Genomic DNA, 18360 nt, shown 5'->3' on the forward strand with positions numbered 1-18360 from the left:
ACTAAATGTGTTCACCACGCCCAAAGCCAGAAGCCTCTGGTTGGACGTGGTGACCGGGAGATCGAGAGACCGCTTGATGACTTTCCGCAGGATGACCTCCAGTTGGTCATCATCGTGTTTGCGCAGGTGCAAGTAGGGAGTTGAGTAGAGGATTCTACTCGTTACGAAAGCATGGGCAAGCCGCAGTGCATCCTTGCTTCGTAATCCGCCCCGCTTGTTGGAGACCCGGCGGACCATGCGGCCCACCTGGTCTCCCACCGTGCGAAGTTTGGCTAGGGTGGTGTCGACTCTGCGTTGGTGGTGTATGAAGAGGCCAAGGACGCGGATCTCCTTGGCCTCCCGGATCGGTCCCGAGGGGAGACTGATGCGAAGCGGTGTTGTGTCCCGAGGGGAGGGATGTAAGTGCACAAATTCTGATTTAGCTGGGGCGCACTGGAGTCCGCAGTAGGCCGCGTAGTCGTCGACTAGGGTTGCCGCTGCTTGCAGGCAGGACTCCATGTGGCCCAGGTTACCTTGCGTGGCCCAGATTGTAATGTCATCCGCATAAAGAGAGTGATGTATCCCGGGCAGAGAAGACAATTTGGAGGGAAGACGAAGCATTGCCAAATTGAAGAGCAGGGGAGACAGGACCGCGCCTTGAGGTGTTAGGCAGCAAGAACCAATGTTATCCGGTACCTAGGAACACCACCTGCTGCTCAAGACCCCGACCCATAAACCCCGTCCCTTTTTGCGGAATAAAGTTTTATACTACTACTTAATATGTAGAGAATCGTGCATGCTCTAAAGAACGGAGGTAGCCCAAAAACGATAAGAGGAAATGAGGCATTGGTAGAAGCGAGATGCATAGGTTAAGATACAAAGAGGGCTATGTCACTAGCAATATGGATAAGATAGTACAAATAGCCGAACAGTTCTATAAAGTATATACAGTAGCCAACGCAATCAGAACATTAATGAGAGAGCCAGTAGAGCACAACAATGGGACATCCCGGCACTAAAGAATTAGGACGTAAAGAAAGGCGCATAAGCTATGCGAGGCGAGAAAGTAACTGGTGAGGATCAGTTAACAGCAGGTGTGATGAAGATTTTTGGTGAGATTGTGCTAGAAAAACTGGCCACGCTTGTACTCAATGCCTTACGACCTCGAGCGTACCAGACGCTGGGATGAAAGCTATCATATCAATCCATAAAAAGGCGGCGTAAATGGTTTTGAAAAATTACAAATATTCAGCCTTATTTCCAATGAGTGTAGGTACTTACTAAGGCAATCGCTAATAGAGTCACGAAAACCTTCGGCTTTAATGAACAAAATGATCAGGCAGGTTTTCGTAAAGGCTTGTCGCCAAAGGACTATATTCGCACCTTCAGTCGGATGAGAGAACATGAGAAATAAGAATATAGAACATAAGAATATACTAAACCGCTATATATAACCATCATTGATTACGATAAAGCATTTAATTGAGTAGAAACCTCAGCAGCCATGCAGGCATTAAGGATCCAGGGTGTAAATGAGCCTTATGTAAAAATACTGGAAGGTATCTGCAACGGCTGCACAGTTACCATAGTGCTCCATAAATCAGCTATAAAATTTCAATAAGGAAATGTGTCCAACAGGGAGACAGTATCTCGCCAATGCTATTCGCCATCTATTTGCCAAGTGCATTCAGAGGCCTGGATTCGGAGCCGTCGCGAATAACAGCTAAAGGTGAGCAGCTCACTAATCTGCAATTCGCTGATGGCATTATCTTGAAAAATCACTCTGGAGGCGAACTCCAAAACAAGTGCAATTATTTATTCAGGCACAGCAGAACGGTGGGTCTTAGATTTAATATGATGAAAACCAAAATACATTATCGGAATAGACCACCATTTAAGAATTGGTAGCCAGCTGCTGGAAGTGGCAAGGCAATATGTGTACCTCGGGCACGAGATGACCGCAGACCCGGATAGCGAGAGAAATAACTAGAAGAATAGGAAACTGGGTGGAGCGCATTTCGTAGGCTCTCTCAGATCATGAATGGCGGTTTGCCCATGTCCCTCAAGAGAACAGTATATAAGAGCTGCATTTTATCGGTACTCACCTTTAGGGTAGAAACATGGATGATATCAAAAAAGGTTAACTAAAAGTGAGTTCAACGCAGCGATCTATGGAAAGGGAAATTATAGGTGTAACGGTAAGGGACAAGAAGAAGGCAGAGTAGGCTCGAGAACAAAGGCAGGTACCAGTCCTAAGAACTGGAAAGTGTTTTGTGTCAGGCAAGTAATACGAAGGCCAGATAGCAAATGCTCTTTAAGGTTAATGGACAGGATACCAAGAGGATCCAAGCGTAGCAAGTCGCGACAGAAAGCTAGGTGGGCGCATGACATAAAGGATTTTCGGGGATGAGGTGGTCGTAGCTGGCATAGGACAGGGTTACTCTCATAGGTATGGGATAGGACGCAGTCGGATTAACCGTGATGAAGCGTCCGGTTAGGGATTCGATAAACTTTCGCCTCACGTGGAACGTGCTTAATTAAGTGGGTGTAACCATTGTCGGGGCACCGGGAACATTTTATTCATGCGCAGCCGTGCTCATCTTATCCATGACAATGTTGTCCAACGACAGAAAAGAGGCTCGATCTGAGGCAGAGTGAACCGTTGGAGTTCTCCGTGGACAACGCATGTAACGAGCTGGCGCAAGGCGCCTTTACTGCTGCGAAAGGATGTCGAAAATGCGTTGGGCGTCGGGCTCTGGAAGCCTCTTTTGCAATGCCGGGCCCACTGTCGTCGCAGGAGCAGTACGCCAAGGGCAGTGCGCGAGTCCCGAAAACAGCTCCTGCTTCGCACCACGCTTTAGGTGGCGAAGTTTCTTCTCCTGCGTCTTGTGGATATCCGTTCGCTTGAGCTGACGGGCGATGACTTCGAACTACATGCGCACATTTTCGTTAGTTTTTCGGTTTGCAGAGTGTAATTCAGCTTCCTTTCTCCCGGCAATCAGCGTTCCGAAAGATGGCCAGAAGATTGAAGCAAAACGCCTCTTAGAAGCTATGGGTGGCCTCACGGTTTCTTTAACATGCTCGAGCTGACTCTTCAAGCACAACAGCAGAGCTTTTTACCTTACGTTCTTCGCTACTGCCTTTGTAACGGGGTACTCGCTCGAAGGCCTCCGACCGTCTTGAGCCCCTTCAAATACATCGCTGTGAAAAGATCTGGGCGTGCGCGGCGGTCGGCAGAGGACAGCCGCCGGTAGCCTCTTATTGGCCACGTGTACTGGACGCGACGTCTGAAATTTCCCCGCCCATGTTAAAATGGCAAGGTTGCCGAATTCAGGCGACAATTCGGGCATACTGTGGCAGGGCCTTTAGTCGACCAGCGTGAGATCTTTATGGATGTTGGACTGTGTACGCGTGCCGATAAGCATGGTGCGTGTCTTCATCAGACCGAACTTTACAGGATGGAACAGGAGCGCTAGGAGGCAAGTATACTGCATTGGCCTGTGAGGAGCAAATAGGACGGAGGAAATGTCTACTCTTCTATTTGACTGCATCAATACCGACCCGTAATTCGCCACTACACCACGCATTATGATTAATTGCTTATTCTTATGGTTTGAAATCGTTTAGTGTGAATCTTTTGGGTTTCCATGAGGCTTACACACATGTTCATGCAATGCTGTCTTAAATAAAGGGCACCATTGCAATGAGAATGTGCACTGCTAGCTGCTCTTGTTTACTGCTTTATTCAAACCTGTTAACGGCCTCCTAACTGCTCAGCTCATTTTTTAGTACATCTGTGCCAATTCATTACTTACATCATTAGTTACATCATGAATCCTTAGAGAGAAAAAAAACTTCAAAATACTGGATCAAGCTTACGTGTGTCCTATTTCGTGGGCAATGATCCGAATGCCGATATACGTGTAGGCGACGTCTTCTCCAAGTCCCACTCTTGTTCTCAGGCACGCCGATCCGACGAAGGCATAGCCTTAAGTAGATTTTAGAATAAGCAGAAAAAATAGAAAAAAAAGTGTTTTTGATATGAGGCATTGACATGATCCAGTAAACACTTATGGCCCTCTCAATAAGACCTCAGGTTAAACATGTCACTACTTACATCCTTCGCTGTTTCATGGAAAGACTCAATATAAGTCGAGTTTCCGTTTTCTTTACATCAACACCCTCCACTGTAAATTATTAGAACATAACTTTGGGAAAGAAATTTGATTTTTTTTAATCAAATACATTGGATTAGATTTAAGGGTACAAGTTCTTAAGCGAAGACGTACGGCAAGGCGGAATATATTTTAGCCTTCATAAAAAAATGGCGGCAAGATTTGTTTTTTGGTATTACTAGATTTCATAGAATCGTGACTGCGGGTTAATGCATTGGCAAAGAACGGTATACCGTGACGGAGGCACATTTTCAGAAGGAAATGCTACTTTCATTGATCAAAACGGAATTGAGCTTCACCTTGCAGACTTTGTTCCACTCTAGGAAGTTGAACAGCCGCCATATCGTACCTGCGAGAGCAAAAGCATGGCGGAAATCCAGCGGAAATTTCTCGAGACAATGTGGTCATTTTTTCATCAGTTACGCAGCAAAAATCACTCTTAACTATTGACCAAACATCTGACGATATTGCATGACATGGGATTTCTGCCCATTTACAGCCTTATTTAAGCAAAGCTAATATCAGCATGGAGTGAGTCATACTAAAAAATTCACCTTCGTACTTTCCCTTCTAACTTTTATGTAACGTAAATTATCGATAGAAGACTGTGAGCAAGCACGTCTGCTTTTGAAATACCGGAAATAAAGACATACCTTTAACAAACTTTCTTCGCTTGTGATGTGTCGTTGCGATAGCGTAACATTCAGAAATTATTTATTCTATGAGATTTTTCTTTGTGTTGCATTTGACAACATAAGTCAAGTTCATTTACCTCCTAGAAAAATGTCTGCAGCTAGGCTTATTCATAAGAAGAGTTGAAAAGCTCTCTAAGAATTATTTCGTTCATTGCTGATTTTACAAGAAAGCATATTTACTTTCTAAACACAACATGCAAAGAGGCTATGCTAATGGCGAATCTGCCTGCCTCTTTAAGCACAGCTTATTAAATTCTCTAATTTGTACAAAGTTATTTGTTAAACCAAGCACGATCGTGTACAGAGCCTAGAAGCCACGCAGCTAAATTACTCATTCAGCGTGACAGGTGCTGCATTGGTGTAGACGAAACCATATTTCACCAGAGATACAATATGAACACTCTCCGTGATCAAAAGGGCCATCAGCGATTTTTTGTATCACTTAAATAGGACGACAAACTCTGTATTACAGGAATACATATTTCCAGTCTCCCTTTTTCTTGGCCATCAAATAGAAGCGAAATTGATTTTTAAATGACGTGAGTGCAGGCAGCAGTACGTGGTCGCAGAGCATTGCAATCCGACCTTCCTTCTTCTTATTAAGTGCTCTCTGTACTTCATCACTTATACACCATGCTCAATTATACAACAATAGCACAAATGTTAAATTCCCCCCAATGTTTCACAGTGGCCCTGAAGAGTAATGTGGTAGGTGACAGAGAAGCTCCACTTACCAAAGCTTACTTCAGAGGGGTCATGAATAAAGTCCAGCTTACACTGTGAAATTACATTCTACGATTCAATGTGTTCTCTTCAAAATCAAGCGCATCTAAATTGATCTGTAATACATGATTTTTTTTCTGCAAATTTGTATGAATTGTTTTCTGCACTAAACTTATTTTCTTTTTCATCGCAAATACACTGCATCTTAGGCTCGCACATTCGCCGTGTAATGTGTTTCCGCCTTCTTCTTTTTTGTTCCATTTAATTAAATAGAGCACCTCCTGCCTTCGAATCAAGTATTTTGTTGTAGCTTGGCATGTTTCTCGAGTAGCATGCTAGGCTAACAACCAGGCATACCTTTACTATTCAATAAAATCACTCTCTCTCTTGGCATGCTTGGCTCCATTCCACATTTCTTGGCCAATGGTTACTCTACACTAGGATTCATGCGTACATCAGTAGACGATATCGAGCAGAAAGCTTCATTCTTCAGCGATTATATAGCTGGATATGGTCTCAAAGGGGAGCTTCATTCGTGCGTTATACATACCCTGTGATGAAGAATACTATGTCAAAATTTTCGTAATCCTTCTTCTTCTCTCCGTCAGTGAAGTTAACCAAGGCATAAAGAGAATCCAGGCCATTGATCACGTTGCGCCCTTCCCAAACGAACTTGTAGTACGTCTCCTTTTCCCTCTGAGATGAAGCAGATGTGGATTATCCAACAGGAAACACTCTCTCAATTATTCACCCAATTTACAAGCAATAATGTTTTAACTTGCTTAAATTGATCATTCAGAAAAAACTAAACGCACCTTTGTAATTTGCACAGTACGGAATATTAACTTGATTTCTGGCTGAGATACGGTGCGATAGCGAAGGTTGATCTGAAAAACAAACAAAACTCTCAGCGCATGAAGCATTGATTTGTCTTATGTTTACGAGTGCTGTTTTACAAAACGTTCGCACATTATGTACAGACATAGCAAAGGCGTCACTTACGACGTTGAATTCAATCACTAGGTAGCGCATCATTCTTGTTTTGCTCTTGAAGCCGGCACGAAACGTAGCGTCCACAACCACTTTCACTTCAGGGTATATAATCGGAATATGATATAAGCCTAAAATTAGAAATAGGTTTTTATTCCAAACATAGCATGGCATAAAAACTTGTGGGAATGAATTTCAGCTAATAAGAATTCAGTATCATTGAAAGATACTGATGTACGATCGCTTACTTCTTGCCCGTTCTGTAGGCGCTGCTTTTGGTTGCTGGATGGCTTCCCCTGGGAGAAAAAAAGACAAGCTGAATTATAACCTTCTTTCGACGAGACGATCAAATCACCTAAAGCCACTTCAGCTCTCCCAAAAAAATGAATCGTTTGGGAGCTTTTCTTGGTGCCTACACTCGTGTATTGAATCTGAAGTAATATGTGAGTTTTCTGAATTGAATGTATTATATGCAATTAGCACATACCAATATTTAAGTTGCGTTTAGTTGTGAGCATTATAGTGAAATTAGAAAACTAGCCAGAGGTTATTGCCTAACGTCTCCGCTCATGACTTCATCAAACAAGGCGTACAGTGCAAATTATAGAATGTACAGATAATCATTCCTTGTTTTGCTCAACATTAGATAAAATATCTCGAATGTACGCGCACTGAACACGTATTCACTACTTGTACTCTTTGAAGATATAAAGTGGTATTCAGCAGGTTCAGAAGCTTGGGCGCGTTTAGAAGCTCGGGTCATCTGTGAAGTTGTTCACTCCACACCATGAGCTATCTTCTGCAGCCATGGGCACAGCGAGTTTCTCAGTGAATCATTCACCGCCTCTACAACCACACCCCGCATCCTGCCTTTGGTTGTTTTCTTCTTTAAGTAATCAGTGGGATAAGTATAACGCGATTGAAAAAAATTTTTCGATTTGTTTCTGCTAGGAAACAAAGCATATCTATCGACATGTTCCAGAGATTCAACTAACTCTTTGTCTTGTGTGCCAGGCGACAAACACATGGAAAAACCTAGCGAATTTCGTGCCGAAGTACGGTGTTTAATGCCAGCCGCTACACTTGAGTTCGCGTTGACGAATTTAAAATCAAAATCAGTACAGGTTGCCAACAAACGCAACACATTTCGTTGCGCAACAACGCAACAAAAGCAACACATTTCCTGTTCCAATTCGGTATACCACTGTGCACGGTAGTGAGAGTAAAGCACAGCCTTACCAAGTACTGTTGGTGTATCAGACGACTCCTTTTCAATGGGCTCCAAAAGGTGAGCGTAATGACCTTCACTGGAACGTCCCATCTCCTCCATTGGCCTAATCTTCAAGTTCGGTCCAACCACGCCTTCCTTAACAGGAAAAGAATTTTGAATAAAGTAGAGCGTAAAGAACACAAAACGCCTTGACTTGGCCGAAATATTTCTGTAAACACAAGTCACAGGAGTGGTAGTAACGCTTCTTCAGCGCGACTCTTTCAAACGTGAAATCGCAATGAAACAAATCACTGACAAGATATTACTCATTCGATCTGATGACAAAAGAAAGCACTGAAGCCCTATGCGAGAACAAATTTCAAAGCGGCCGAAGCGCCGGGAGAAACGGTAGCCGTATGAACGCATCAAGCTCTTCCTCAAGTAACTGATTTAGATTTTGTTCGTCTTCTTGTATAAAACAAATAACCCTTTCCTCTTACTTTATGCATGATTTTATTATTGCTTGGATTTATATGGATATTAGTATCTTTACTTTCTGTCAGGCCGCTACAAACAGCTCCCTTCAGTAAGAAAATTCCATGAAGAATAGTTTGGACTCATGCGATCGGTAGTTTGGCTGGCATATTGATACCTTTTTGGGCAAAATAGCACGTACACGGCTTTGTTGTCGTACAACGGCAGGTTTCTAATGTCTCTTGGTACGTAAAATTTACCAGTGTGGCAGCTTATGTAGTGGAGTGTTCTTCACCGATTTTTGAAATCGCACTGGAAGTAGTAGTCTCCCAATGCGGGGAACTACGTGAGGCTACGTTGCGTCTAAACATTCTGACAGCTTCAGAATTTCAATTTCTTCTCCAACTATTCTAAAGATATATTCCGAGCTTCTTGCGTCATATTCATGAAACGTTAAAATGAGCGTTTCCATATCCGTCATCGTCCCAGAAGTTCGCTGCCGGAGAAATGCTTGTTTTCCTACTGTCCCTCACAACTGTCATGAACCAGATTCGGCCGTAGTGTCACAGAAAATTTGTGTAGCCTGCCGCTGTACAGAAACCTCTGCCCCTGCCTTTCTAGAACATGTTTCTTTTCTTGATATAAGCTCTGCCCAACACTAGACTACCAGTTGCACTTTACTCTATGATTGGCGGCTCAAAACATCACTTCGCTTGCTCTTAAAGGACCCTAGTTTTGCTTGTATCCTTCTCTAGAGGGGCGCATCGAGGGGGTGAATCGCCCACACTTCCTTGAAGTACCTAAAAGGTTTTCGTTTTCGTTTCGCTTTCAAAGATCAAGTAAATGCGATCGCAGAAGTCTCATTTGGATTTGGTTCTTTCAGTATTGAACAAATATTCGTAATTTAAACAGATAAAAGGTAGATTACAATTAGCCAGTGTTGATTTGGCCAGGCGCAAGAATGTCTGCAAGGATGCACTGCACTGCTTTTCTGAAGTGTTTCTCTTTTACTCTCGAGAGCGAGAGAGCAAAGTAAAGGATAAAATTACGAGAAAGCTAGTTGCCGCAGCCAGCACGAAAATCAAGTCATTTCTTTAGCTGGCCGAATTATTGCTCCTTCAATACATACCACAGGAAACGCAGAGATTACTTACAACTTTCCACGAGCCGTCTTCCTCGGAAACCATGACTGACGCAAAATGCTTTTCGTCGTGGTACAAGTCCTCTTCTAAGGCATCCACATTAAACTAGGACAATATAAATGTGATAAAAAATAAGGTTAAGAATTGTAAAGCATGCTCAAAGTTCTTTTTTCGCGAAATTCACGGCGCCAACGTTCTACATAATTGTTTATGTAAAGTGTTTTATTCACCATAGAACAAAAAGTCCTGCACCCTTCTCAATATAGACTGTGCCGTTATAATCCCGTAGATATTAGTGTTATCCTATCTTCTGAGAATATCGTTATTTCAGTACATATTTCGGCGCTGCAAGTAGAATGTTCAACTACTTTCATATTTTATTTTGTTAATCGCGCCAGAAGAAAAAATATTTATTTTCCACACATCCAGCTGCCACATTATTCTGGAATAGTTACGGTCACATGCCGCGGAGCACCTTGAAGGCTGCTCATTCCTTACTGCTCGCAATATTAATACAATAATGAGCTGTATCGGTTTTCCGAATTTCGTAATCGCTTGTTCAGGAAAGATTTCATTTCAGAAGCTCAGAGAACCACGTTTGATCGAACTGCTATCTGGGTGGAAATCATCGGCATCAGGGAGAAAAGTCAGGCGTTTAGGAGTTGCGAACAAACCGGTTATAAGTACAATGTATTATGAGCAACATAAAATATTTAGTTATCTGAATACGGCAGACATATTGTTCTTTGCGATAATGCATTAAGTCGTTAACACAAAACAATATTACGCGGCCAAATTTTACTTTCCTAAGTATCCTATGATTCTCTAATTTGCTGTTCTCAATGTAGAGGTGGGCTGATGTTTCTGGAGGACTGCAGAGAAAGGGACACTCGTTATAATTTACTGTGTGTAATAGACGGGGCGTCTGTACTTAGGTGCAATAGTCTTTCTACGTACCGTGCAGCGTTTTACCGTCAAGGTTTTCCTAAATGATGGTCGCAAAATCTGCAGCAATCTTTACAGTCTTTTCTAAGGGCCGCCAATGTGCTAGCTGTCTTCGCCACACGCTCAGATCCATGCCCCAACCGACATCGCGAACCCTTCGACACGCTCCGGCTTCTAAGGCTGTCGAACACGTTGAGCTTGACGACAAACTATAGCGCTTCACTACAAGCAGTCAGCCGCGAGAGCTCATGAAGCACCCCCATCAATGAAATCCCTTGCTTATTCAACACTTATTTGTCCCAAATTATAATATACATGCGCGGTCTGGAACCCTCATCAAAATAACCTTTCCACTACTCTAGAATCTGTACAAAATCGCTCAGCTCATTTCATTTTCTCAGCCTATTCTTATCATGTAAGTGTAACTGAACTAAAAAGCAATGCTCATCTCACCACCTTAGCGAACTGCCGAAAAATTTCCAGACTGTGACTATTCCATAAGTTCGATTATCATCCATTGCTTAACTCCATTATCAGCCCCGCACATCGCATCTCCAATCGCACAAACCACGGGAAGGCCCTCTATCCTCCCCCTGCCCGCACTTCTGCGCATCTGTCATCATTTTTCGTTCATACAGCAAGGGACTGGAATGACCTGCCAAAGGCCATCGTGGATCAAACCGACTCATCATCATTCAAATTTTCCATCGAAGAAATGTACTGCTGAGTATTCCACCCCCTCACGTAATACCCCTTCAATGAGGCCTTTCAGGTACGAATAAATAAATAAATCTTCATGCTCGTATGCTCATGCAGCCCGCAGCATACAGCATATGGGCTAGACTTCATTCTTGAATCCGTTCGGGGTGCTTATTCAAAAAGTACCCGTTCTTTTCTAGAATTTTAAGCGCGAAATGCTTTCAACTCCCATATATTATCCGCAAACTCAAGCCAACGTAGTCCGGGAACTATGGCGATCCTATGGGCGAACAAGATGCCGAACCTGGAGCGATCTTCACGAAACTGCGTTAATAGCGTACCATTAGAGCAAGCATGCGGTGCGAGTCTTCGAACCTTCTGCTAACAATGCGAAGATTGGGTCTGTCTGTGTAAGACCCATTTCATCTTGTAATCTTTAAGACACGAGCCGTTCATAATAAAGCTCAAGGCGGCGGAAAAGGGTGTCCTAGAAAGCGGACATTCTTTCGCCGAAGCGGTGCCTCGGATACTATGGCTGTGTTTTGCCACACGTTGTTGCCGCTGACTTATGAGCACTTCCACGAGTATGACGGCATAAATGATGCTTATTGGTGTGGGGAGACGCGGAATGACATGGACATGACCCATTTCATGAATGCGGCCTGCACTATCTATAATTCATCACAGACAGTGCTACGTCGCACTGCAAAATCACTTCATGTTTACAACTACCTTTAACATCAAAAAAGTCTGCAATTTTGAAACAGCCTATTAATCACGTTACGCTACTCACGCATTCTCGGCTCTCGGGATTTACGCAGCGCGCACAGAAGCATGCAGACTCTACTTTACAGCAACGAGAAAGAGGGGGATGTTACGAGAACTGCATCTCAGTGCATTAAGTTTACTGTTACCCCCCCCCCCCCCCCCCCCGGACTTTAATTTAAGCTTCTTCATACCACCCTCCCTACCACTCGCTCTTCGATACGTTTCCACAGATGAAATGGTCCCCACTGAATTATCGCATTCTGCTCCTTTCCTTCGCTTCTTCAACAACTCACAATCTTCTTATCTACAACGTCTTTAGATTGTCATTCCCATCCTTCGCTGTCTTTACAAGCGGAAGCGGAGCGCCCTGCGTACACGATGAAATGGCCCAACGTCTCGGCTCTGAAGGGGGCCCATGCTAGCCGAAGCTAGTAGAAGACAGAGCAGGTATCCAGTTCGATTACTAAAGTGGCCGTTTCATAGAGGCCTCCAGTATTGAACTACCTTTCATCATTCAATCGGTTTATTTTTAGGTTGACGTATGTCTTTCTCTTCGTCAAATTTTCTATGCGCTTTACCATTCTGGCTCGCATTTCTTCGCTGACTGTCGTGATTACTGCAAAGATAGGATTCGAACGCCGGCACCCCATAGAAGTTTCCAAACTCAAACTTTTGTCACATATTCAAAACTATAGTTCCCCGCAGCAAAATAAGCCGAATACAAAAACCAATGCTCAAGCACATACCCACTGGCTATCTTTTTATTTCAGGCGCCGTCTTGAAGAAATCAGTAAACTTTCTATCCTCGCCTCGAGCCTTTGCAGTTCTTGGACAGAACATGAGCAATAAACACTCGCCTTAACGTCTTGTACTAACAATGAGGACATTCGAGCGTTGCTTGCTGAGGTTAAATTTTTCACTTGTGGCTTATGAATGCAAAATCTTACTGCACTTACGTATGTATGCCGCGGCACGCCTTCCCAGTCCTCTATTAATACAAAATCGTCGGGCAGTACGGCGCTTTTCTTGAGGTTGAGAGTAAGTTTGTCGTTTACTCTAAGCACCCTTGTTCCGAGGTCATCCCGGACATCGAAGAGCTGCGGGTACACGACGGCCGCATGTTCTGGCACTGTGAAATAGGCATGCAATGAAAATAACATTTGAAATAATTCCATCGGTAGGCCGGATATTTCTGTTCAACGAGAGCTGTACAAAATTGTAAGGTAAAATATGCCTCACGTTTCTAACGACACTTTCACAGTGGTATTTCAATTATTAACCGGCGTGAAGCCCAACGGTACGGTCAGTGATCAGCGTGAATCCGTACAGGCAATAATTAACGCAAGTATGAGTAACCCTTTCACGCGACGTCGTTGTGAGAAAGTTGCAATGATTACTCTATGGTCTGAGAAATTATTCCGCTTGAACTGGTGCATCTTATCACGTAGTGCGTTCGTGAGCTAGCTTGCAAGCTCTGACCTCCAGCTAACGTGACACGTAACAGGGACAATGTGTTTTTTTTTTAAAGCTGTGCACTAAATAGACGTTCACAAGAAAGCGTGTATTCAGTGCTCAGCTTTTCATGAAAGATCATGTACTAACTAGGCCGTCAGAAAGTCTTACATCACATACAATGTCCCACCTCTGTTTTGGCTGCGTCCCTGTACATCCTTGTAATGTAACCGATCCACCGCGTCACCACTCGCAGCCTTAACACTGGAGCGGCTGCTGGTAAGGAGGCGCACGCACACAGCTGCTTAGCATACATGTGGATGCCAGATCGAACAATAAAAAAAAGCGAGCGCTTTTAGGGAAACATGCGCGGACATCCAGACCGACGTCTCACGCACATCCAAATAATTTCTAAATAATTAACGTCCCCACCCCGTCTGGGGAAGGGAAAGTAAATAGGAGGACGCGAACAGGCCGCCGGTTACGCAAAAATTGGGAGCTAGGCTAATAAAGGTAGCACTCTCGTTGTTTTAGTCTCAATACAAAATCAATTCGTCCCGGTACGAAACAGCTGTGGAGTATTTCTTTTTTATTTAGAAGAAGTGAAGTCGAGAAACGAAACCGAAAGATCTTTTCGCTATTAGAAATGCGCCGAGAGGCCACAACCATCCAATAGTCTGATTTAGGCGCAAGACGCCGTTCGATCTTCAGTGACCTATACGGAAACTTACAAAGAAGTTACTTGTGTATGCAAATCACGTGATGCCCTCGTCATTTCCCATGCAATTATTGTGCCCTGTCCAAATTACCCTGGTCTTTTGTCACGCTTACGGGAGGTAGTAAAGGCTGAGGAAAAATTATGCAACCAGCAACGTCCTATACCGCAAGGTAGGCGCTACGACTAAAGCAGAGCTTTAAAGCAGGGCTTTCGAAAATGAAGTTTCACAGCCTTTGTATTCTCCTTACTGCTGACAGGGCTTCTGAAGCACTTGAAGTAACTCGTGCCTCAATCCCCACGCTCCTTTGCTGAGTCTCAATTGAAATTGATCATCTTGTAACGGCTTACAAGGAACTAAAATTTCATTCAGATATTGTTGGCAGGCTTGGAGCCTGTACGGTCTTTCTTCTGTGCAAGTTAGGCAGGAAGCGAAGACCCATTGTGCTTAAATAATTCAAGGCGTTTCCAGCCTGCGGAATTATGGCAGAAAAATCTTGTAAGAGTGCCAGAAACAACCGATACGTAATCAAATCAAATGCCTTTCATAACCTACTCACAAAGAAATAAAGGTCAATAAAGAGAAAACAGGATTGAATATCGCTTTAGTATTTATTGAATAATGTTGAAATAGAATCGGATAACTAGACTGGTATGCTTAGTAACTGCGCAGCGACTTAGCTGCGTAACTTAGCTCGGAGGACTCTAGGTCCACTGTGCAAATTTAGACCAAACAGCGTGAAGTGAACAAGTTGCGTTGTGAGCCATGGAAGTTTAATATGCGCCCATACGCTTTATTTTTATGGTTGTTCCAAAACTGATACAGCGAGAAATGCTAAGCCGTTATTATTCTTACCATGTTTAGGACGCGAGGTCCGCTCGAGTAAAATATTTAGAGAAATATGCACACAAGTCCAGGATTAGTGGATAAATAAGAAATGAATATTGTATTTTAATAAGCTGCAAAGTATTGGTCCATTCATCGAAATGCGTAGCGAAACTTTCGTTTAAAGTTTCTCCACTCTTCACATCATATAAAGACAGCCACTAAAGCCAATGGAGAACGCTTTTAACGATGGCAACTACGTTAGTAGCAAAACATTTATGCCTGCTGAGCGCAGATGTCGGGAGATATTGATTGTTATATTGAAATATTAATATATATAAAAAGTTATTATCGTAAACCATTTTTACTCAAAAATACTTTTGTCCAGAATTCCTGCGCATGAGCAGCGCTCTTTGATATCGTTCACTTTTATAGCCGAAACCATCTTAAGACATAAACTACAGAAATGCCCGTAAAATCTTGCTTTGCAGTGTTGTAGTAGCTTATGATACTTAGCTAAGAGGTTTGCATAAGACATTTCCTTTTTCTTAGTTCTTTAAATATATGTTTGGTTCTAATTTAGAAATAAAGTACAATTTCATAGGTCAAAAGTAGCAATTCTAGCGACTGCCTTGTCGACTAGATGCCCAACCAAGCATCAGATGTCTGATAGAGACTGTTCGATGCTTTCATAAAACCGTATCTCTCGAGGCCTTATATCCATTTTAATGCGAAAGCAATATATGGCTATCATATATAAAGCATTATAATTAAACCTGCGGCGTTGACCTAGAAAAGTGGCACCAAAACATTGTGATGTTACCGCAAGATAGCAATAGGTGACCATAGGTAATGAAGCAAAGGGCAAAGACATTAGACGAGAGAGTAATACTTAGCGATATTAGCAGTTATAGTGCTTATGGTAGGTTTAGATTGGTAAATGGTTCCTAAAAAGGGATGAGGGTCATTAATAAAAAATGGCAATGATAATGACGTTTTGGGTGAAGGCCATCAAGGTCAATGCCTTCGGGGTAACGGCCTTGAGATCAGACATCTTTGTGATGAAGGCCTTTAAGCCAAATGCCTTTATGGAAACATCTTTAAGTGAAAGGATACTTTCGTGTTCAGAACACGCAAGGACTTTAACTGCCCACCGCACATTGTAGGAACTATGTTTACGGGGAAGCAAATGCAGAGGACGCCGGTCATGCCACTTCCATTCCTGATCGTCTCTAGATTTTTCAAGAGTTCTCTTGTCTTGGCACTTTCCTTCTTTGTTTTTTAGTATATTTTTGTCATGTCTTTTTATTTTGTAGTAATCTTCTGTGTTTGTTTTCTTGCAAACGGCAGCCAGCCACAGTAGTATGCTTACAACGATGAATTGTATCACTCACGTGCCTGAACAGTTTAGAACATATAAATACGTCAGCTTGTTTAAAATTTTTTTAAGATAATTTTTTTAAAGCCCCTTTGGATGTAATCAGCGACCAGCGTCCTTAAAACTGCATGTATCTCGCACAGCAATCTCGTAAACAAGATAAGAGAACCTTCACAGCCGTACGTTCGCGTACCACAGAGTCAACCAGCAATCCTAACGTACTGTCGCTTCGTTCCGATTAGCTTCAGTTCCATTCATGCAAAGTTGATCTGATTACTCGGGGTTTAGTTTCCCAAAGCGGCTCAGTCTATAAGGGACGCCGTAGTGAATGGCTCCGGAAATTTCGGCCACCCGGGGCTCTTTAACGTGCATTGACATCGCACAATACACGGGCCTCTAGAATGCCGCCACCATCGGAATACGGCCTCCGTGGCCGGGATCGAGCCCGCGTCTTTCGGGTCAGCAGCCGAGCCCCGTAACCACTGAGCCACCACGGCGGCAATTCATGCGAAGTGTTCTAGCAGTGAGCACTCGATTCTTGTACTGGAAGTGATAGAGTGAACCCTTTCTATTTGCCGAATACACAACAAATTTTTTAAAGCAGTTTACGGGAGCCCCAAGCACAGTGCGTTGTATGGAGTCTTTATATCCCAGCTTCACAGGTCACCAAAAAACATCAATGGGCTGGGTAAGTTAATGATTTTATGCTCCCTCATATTGTAACACAGGAGACGGAAAACATGCAAGGTTCATGCCCGTGCTGTTAAAATTACGCCATGTGCCTAAAAAGTGCTATAAAATTAAAACATACGCTTCAAAAACAAAGTATGAGCGCAGCCATACTTTGAAAGTTTATGAACCGAGGCAATGTGCGTGTTTTGTGTGAGTTGCCTTTATTTTCATTGTGCGCTTCTTCACTTGACTTGGCGGTAGTTATAGAACACTGCGACACCTTGGTCTTAAAATTGATATTGTATTGCTTAAACATTTCGCGTTTAAAGTCAGCGTTTCTTTTTAACGCAACCTTCCAGCTTTATGTCGTTTTCGTTTAGGTAATCCGCGAATTTTCTTTTTTCATTAATACCAACAATGTCGCACTTCTTACAACTCATAAACATTTTAAATCCAATAACGAGGGTGCTCCGGCCATGCCCTGTGCTCTCATCAAGCACTTGCTATTTGACTCAAATAAAAATGCCCCTAGGGAGCCTCTTTAATATCTCGCACCCGTCTGTTGGGCCCTTTCGCCGAAAAACCCGGTACTCCCACCCCTTTCTATGACCCCGTACTTTACAAAGACTGACTTACTTCAGCACTCTTTCTTTCCGCATACCATCAGTGACTGGAACAGCTTACCAGCTTCGCGTGTACGGTCTCTTGACTTGATAAGTGACCATTGTTAGTTTGTTTTTTAGTTTGTTTTGTTAGTTTCTTTTTCTCTTCCATGTCATTTCGCCCTGCTCGTGTTCTGTTTGCACTTTGCTATTATTGCTCAATTTGTGATTTGTTTCTCTATGCACTGCTGCTTGGGCCTCATGGCCTGCAGTATGTCATAAATAAACAAATACAGCTCAAAAATAAGCCACACTAAAATGGACGAATCGTAGCGTTTTCGTGCAACTTTTTTTTAGATTTGGTCTGGCCGGCTTGTAGGGTATATTATATTGCGCAAATTTTCTTCCCGCAAGAGGTAACTTGTTAAAGTTTCTAATGTTTATCCCCACAGTGCTGGTAGTTGTTAAAGAAATTAATACGCAAGATGCAATACGCAAAGCAAAACGAACACTTACCAATTGCAGCATGCAGTGATTGCAGTGAAAGTAAGGATAAAATAACTACTATTTTGAGGGACATTGCTAGCAGCCCTCTTGCAATCACTACAGACACCTGCAAACGCAGTGAGCTCAAAAATAAGCCACACTAAAATGGACGAATCGTAGCGTTTTCGTGCAACTTTTTTTTAGATTTGGTCTGGCCGGCTTGTAGGGTATATTATATTGCGCAAATTTTCTTCCCGCAAGAGGTAACTTGTTAAAGTTTCTAATGTTTATCCCCACAGTGCTGGTAGTTGTTAAAGAAATTAATACGCAAGATGCAATACGCAAAGCAAAACGAACACTTACCAATTGCAGCATGCAGTGATTGCAGTGAAAGTAAGGATAAAATAACTACTATTTTGAGGGACATTG

General features: G+C 42.9%; 1 protein-coding gene across 1 annotated transcript in view; it reads right to left on the bottom strand.

Annotated features, from left to right (window-relative positions):
* LOC149328576 (venom metalloproteinase BumaMPs1-like) overlaps positions 1-18066 on the bottom strand; it is a 38092-nt gene extending 20026 nt beyond the window's left edge. Inside the window, exons 1-10 of the mRNA XM_089562278.1 lie at positions 17962-18066; positions 12757-12929; positions 9401-9493; positions 7802-7928; positions 6811-6858; positions 6575-6693; positions 6388-6459; positions 6123-6268; positions 4454-4503; positions 3859-3967 (exon numbers count right to left, since the gene is read on the bottom strand). Of these exons, the coding sequence (XP_089418404.1) occupies positions 3859-3967; positions 4454-4503; positions 6123-6268; positions 6388-6459; positions 6575-6693; positions 6811-6858; positions 7802-7928; positions 9401-9493; positions 12757-12929; positions 17962-18025 (1001 nt within the window). The 5' untranslated portion in view covers positions 18026-18066. The remainder of the gene's footprint in view (positions 1-3858; positions 3968-4453; positions 4504-6122; positions 6269-6387; positions 6460-6574; positions 6694-6810; positions 6859-7801; positions 7929-9400; positions 9494-12756; positions 12930-17961) is intronic.
* Between the last annotated feature and the right edge of the window lie 294 nt (positions 18067-18360).

The sequence above is a fragment of the Amblyomma mixtum genome, chromosome 9 (assembly GCF_055824585.1).
Source record: "Amblyomma mixtum isolate Tamu chromosome 9, ASM5582458v1, whole genome shotgun sequence".
In the NCBI taxonomy this organism is placed as follows: domain Eukaryota; kingdom Metazoa; phylum Arthropoda; class Arachnida; order Ixodida; family Ixodidae; genus Amblyomma; species Amblyomma mixtum.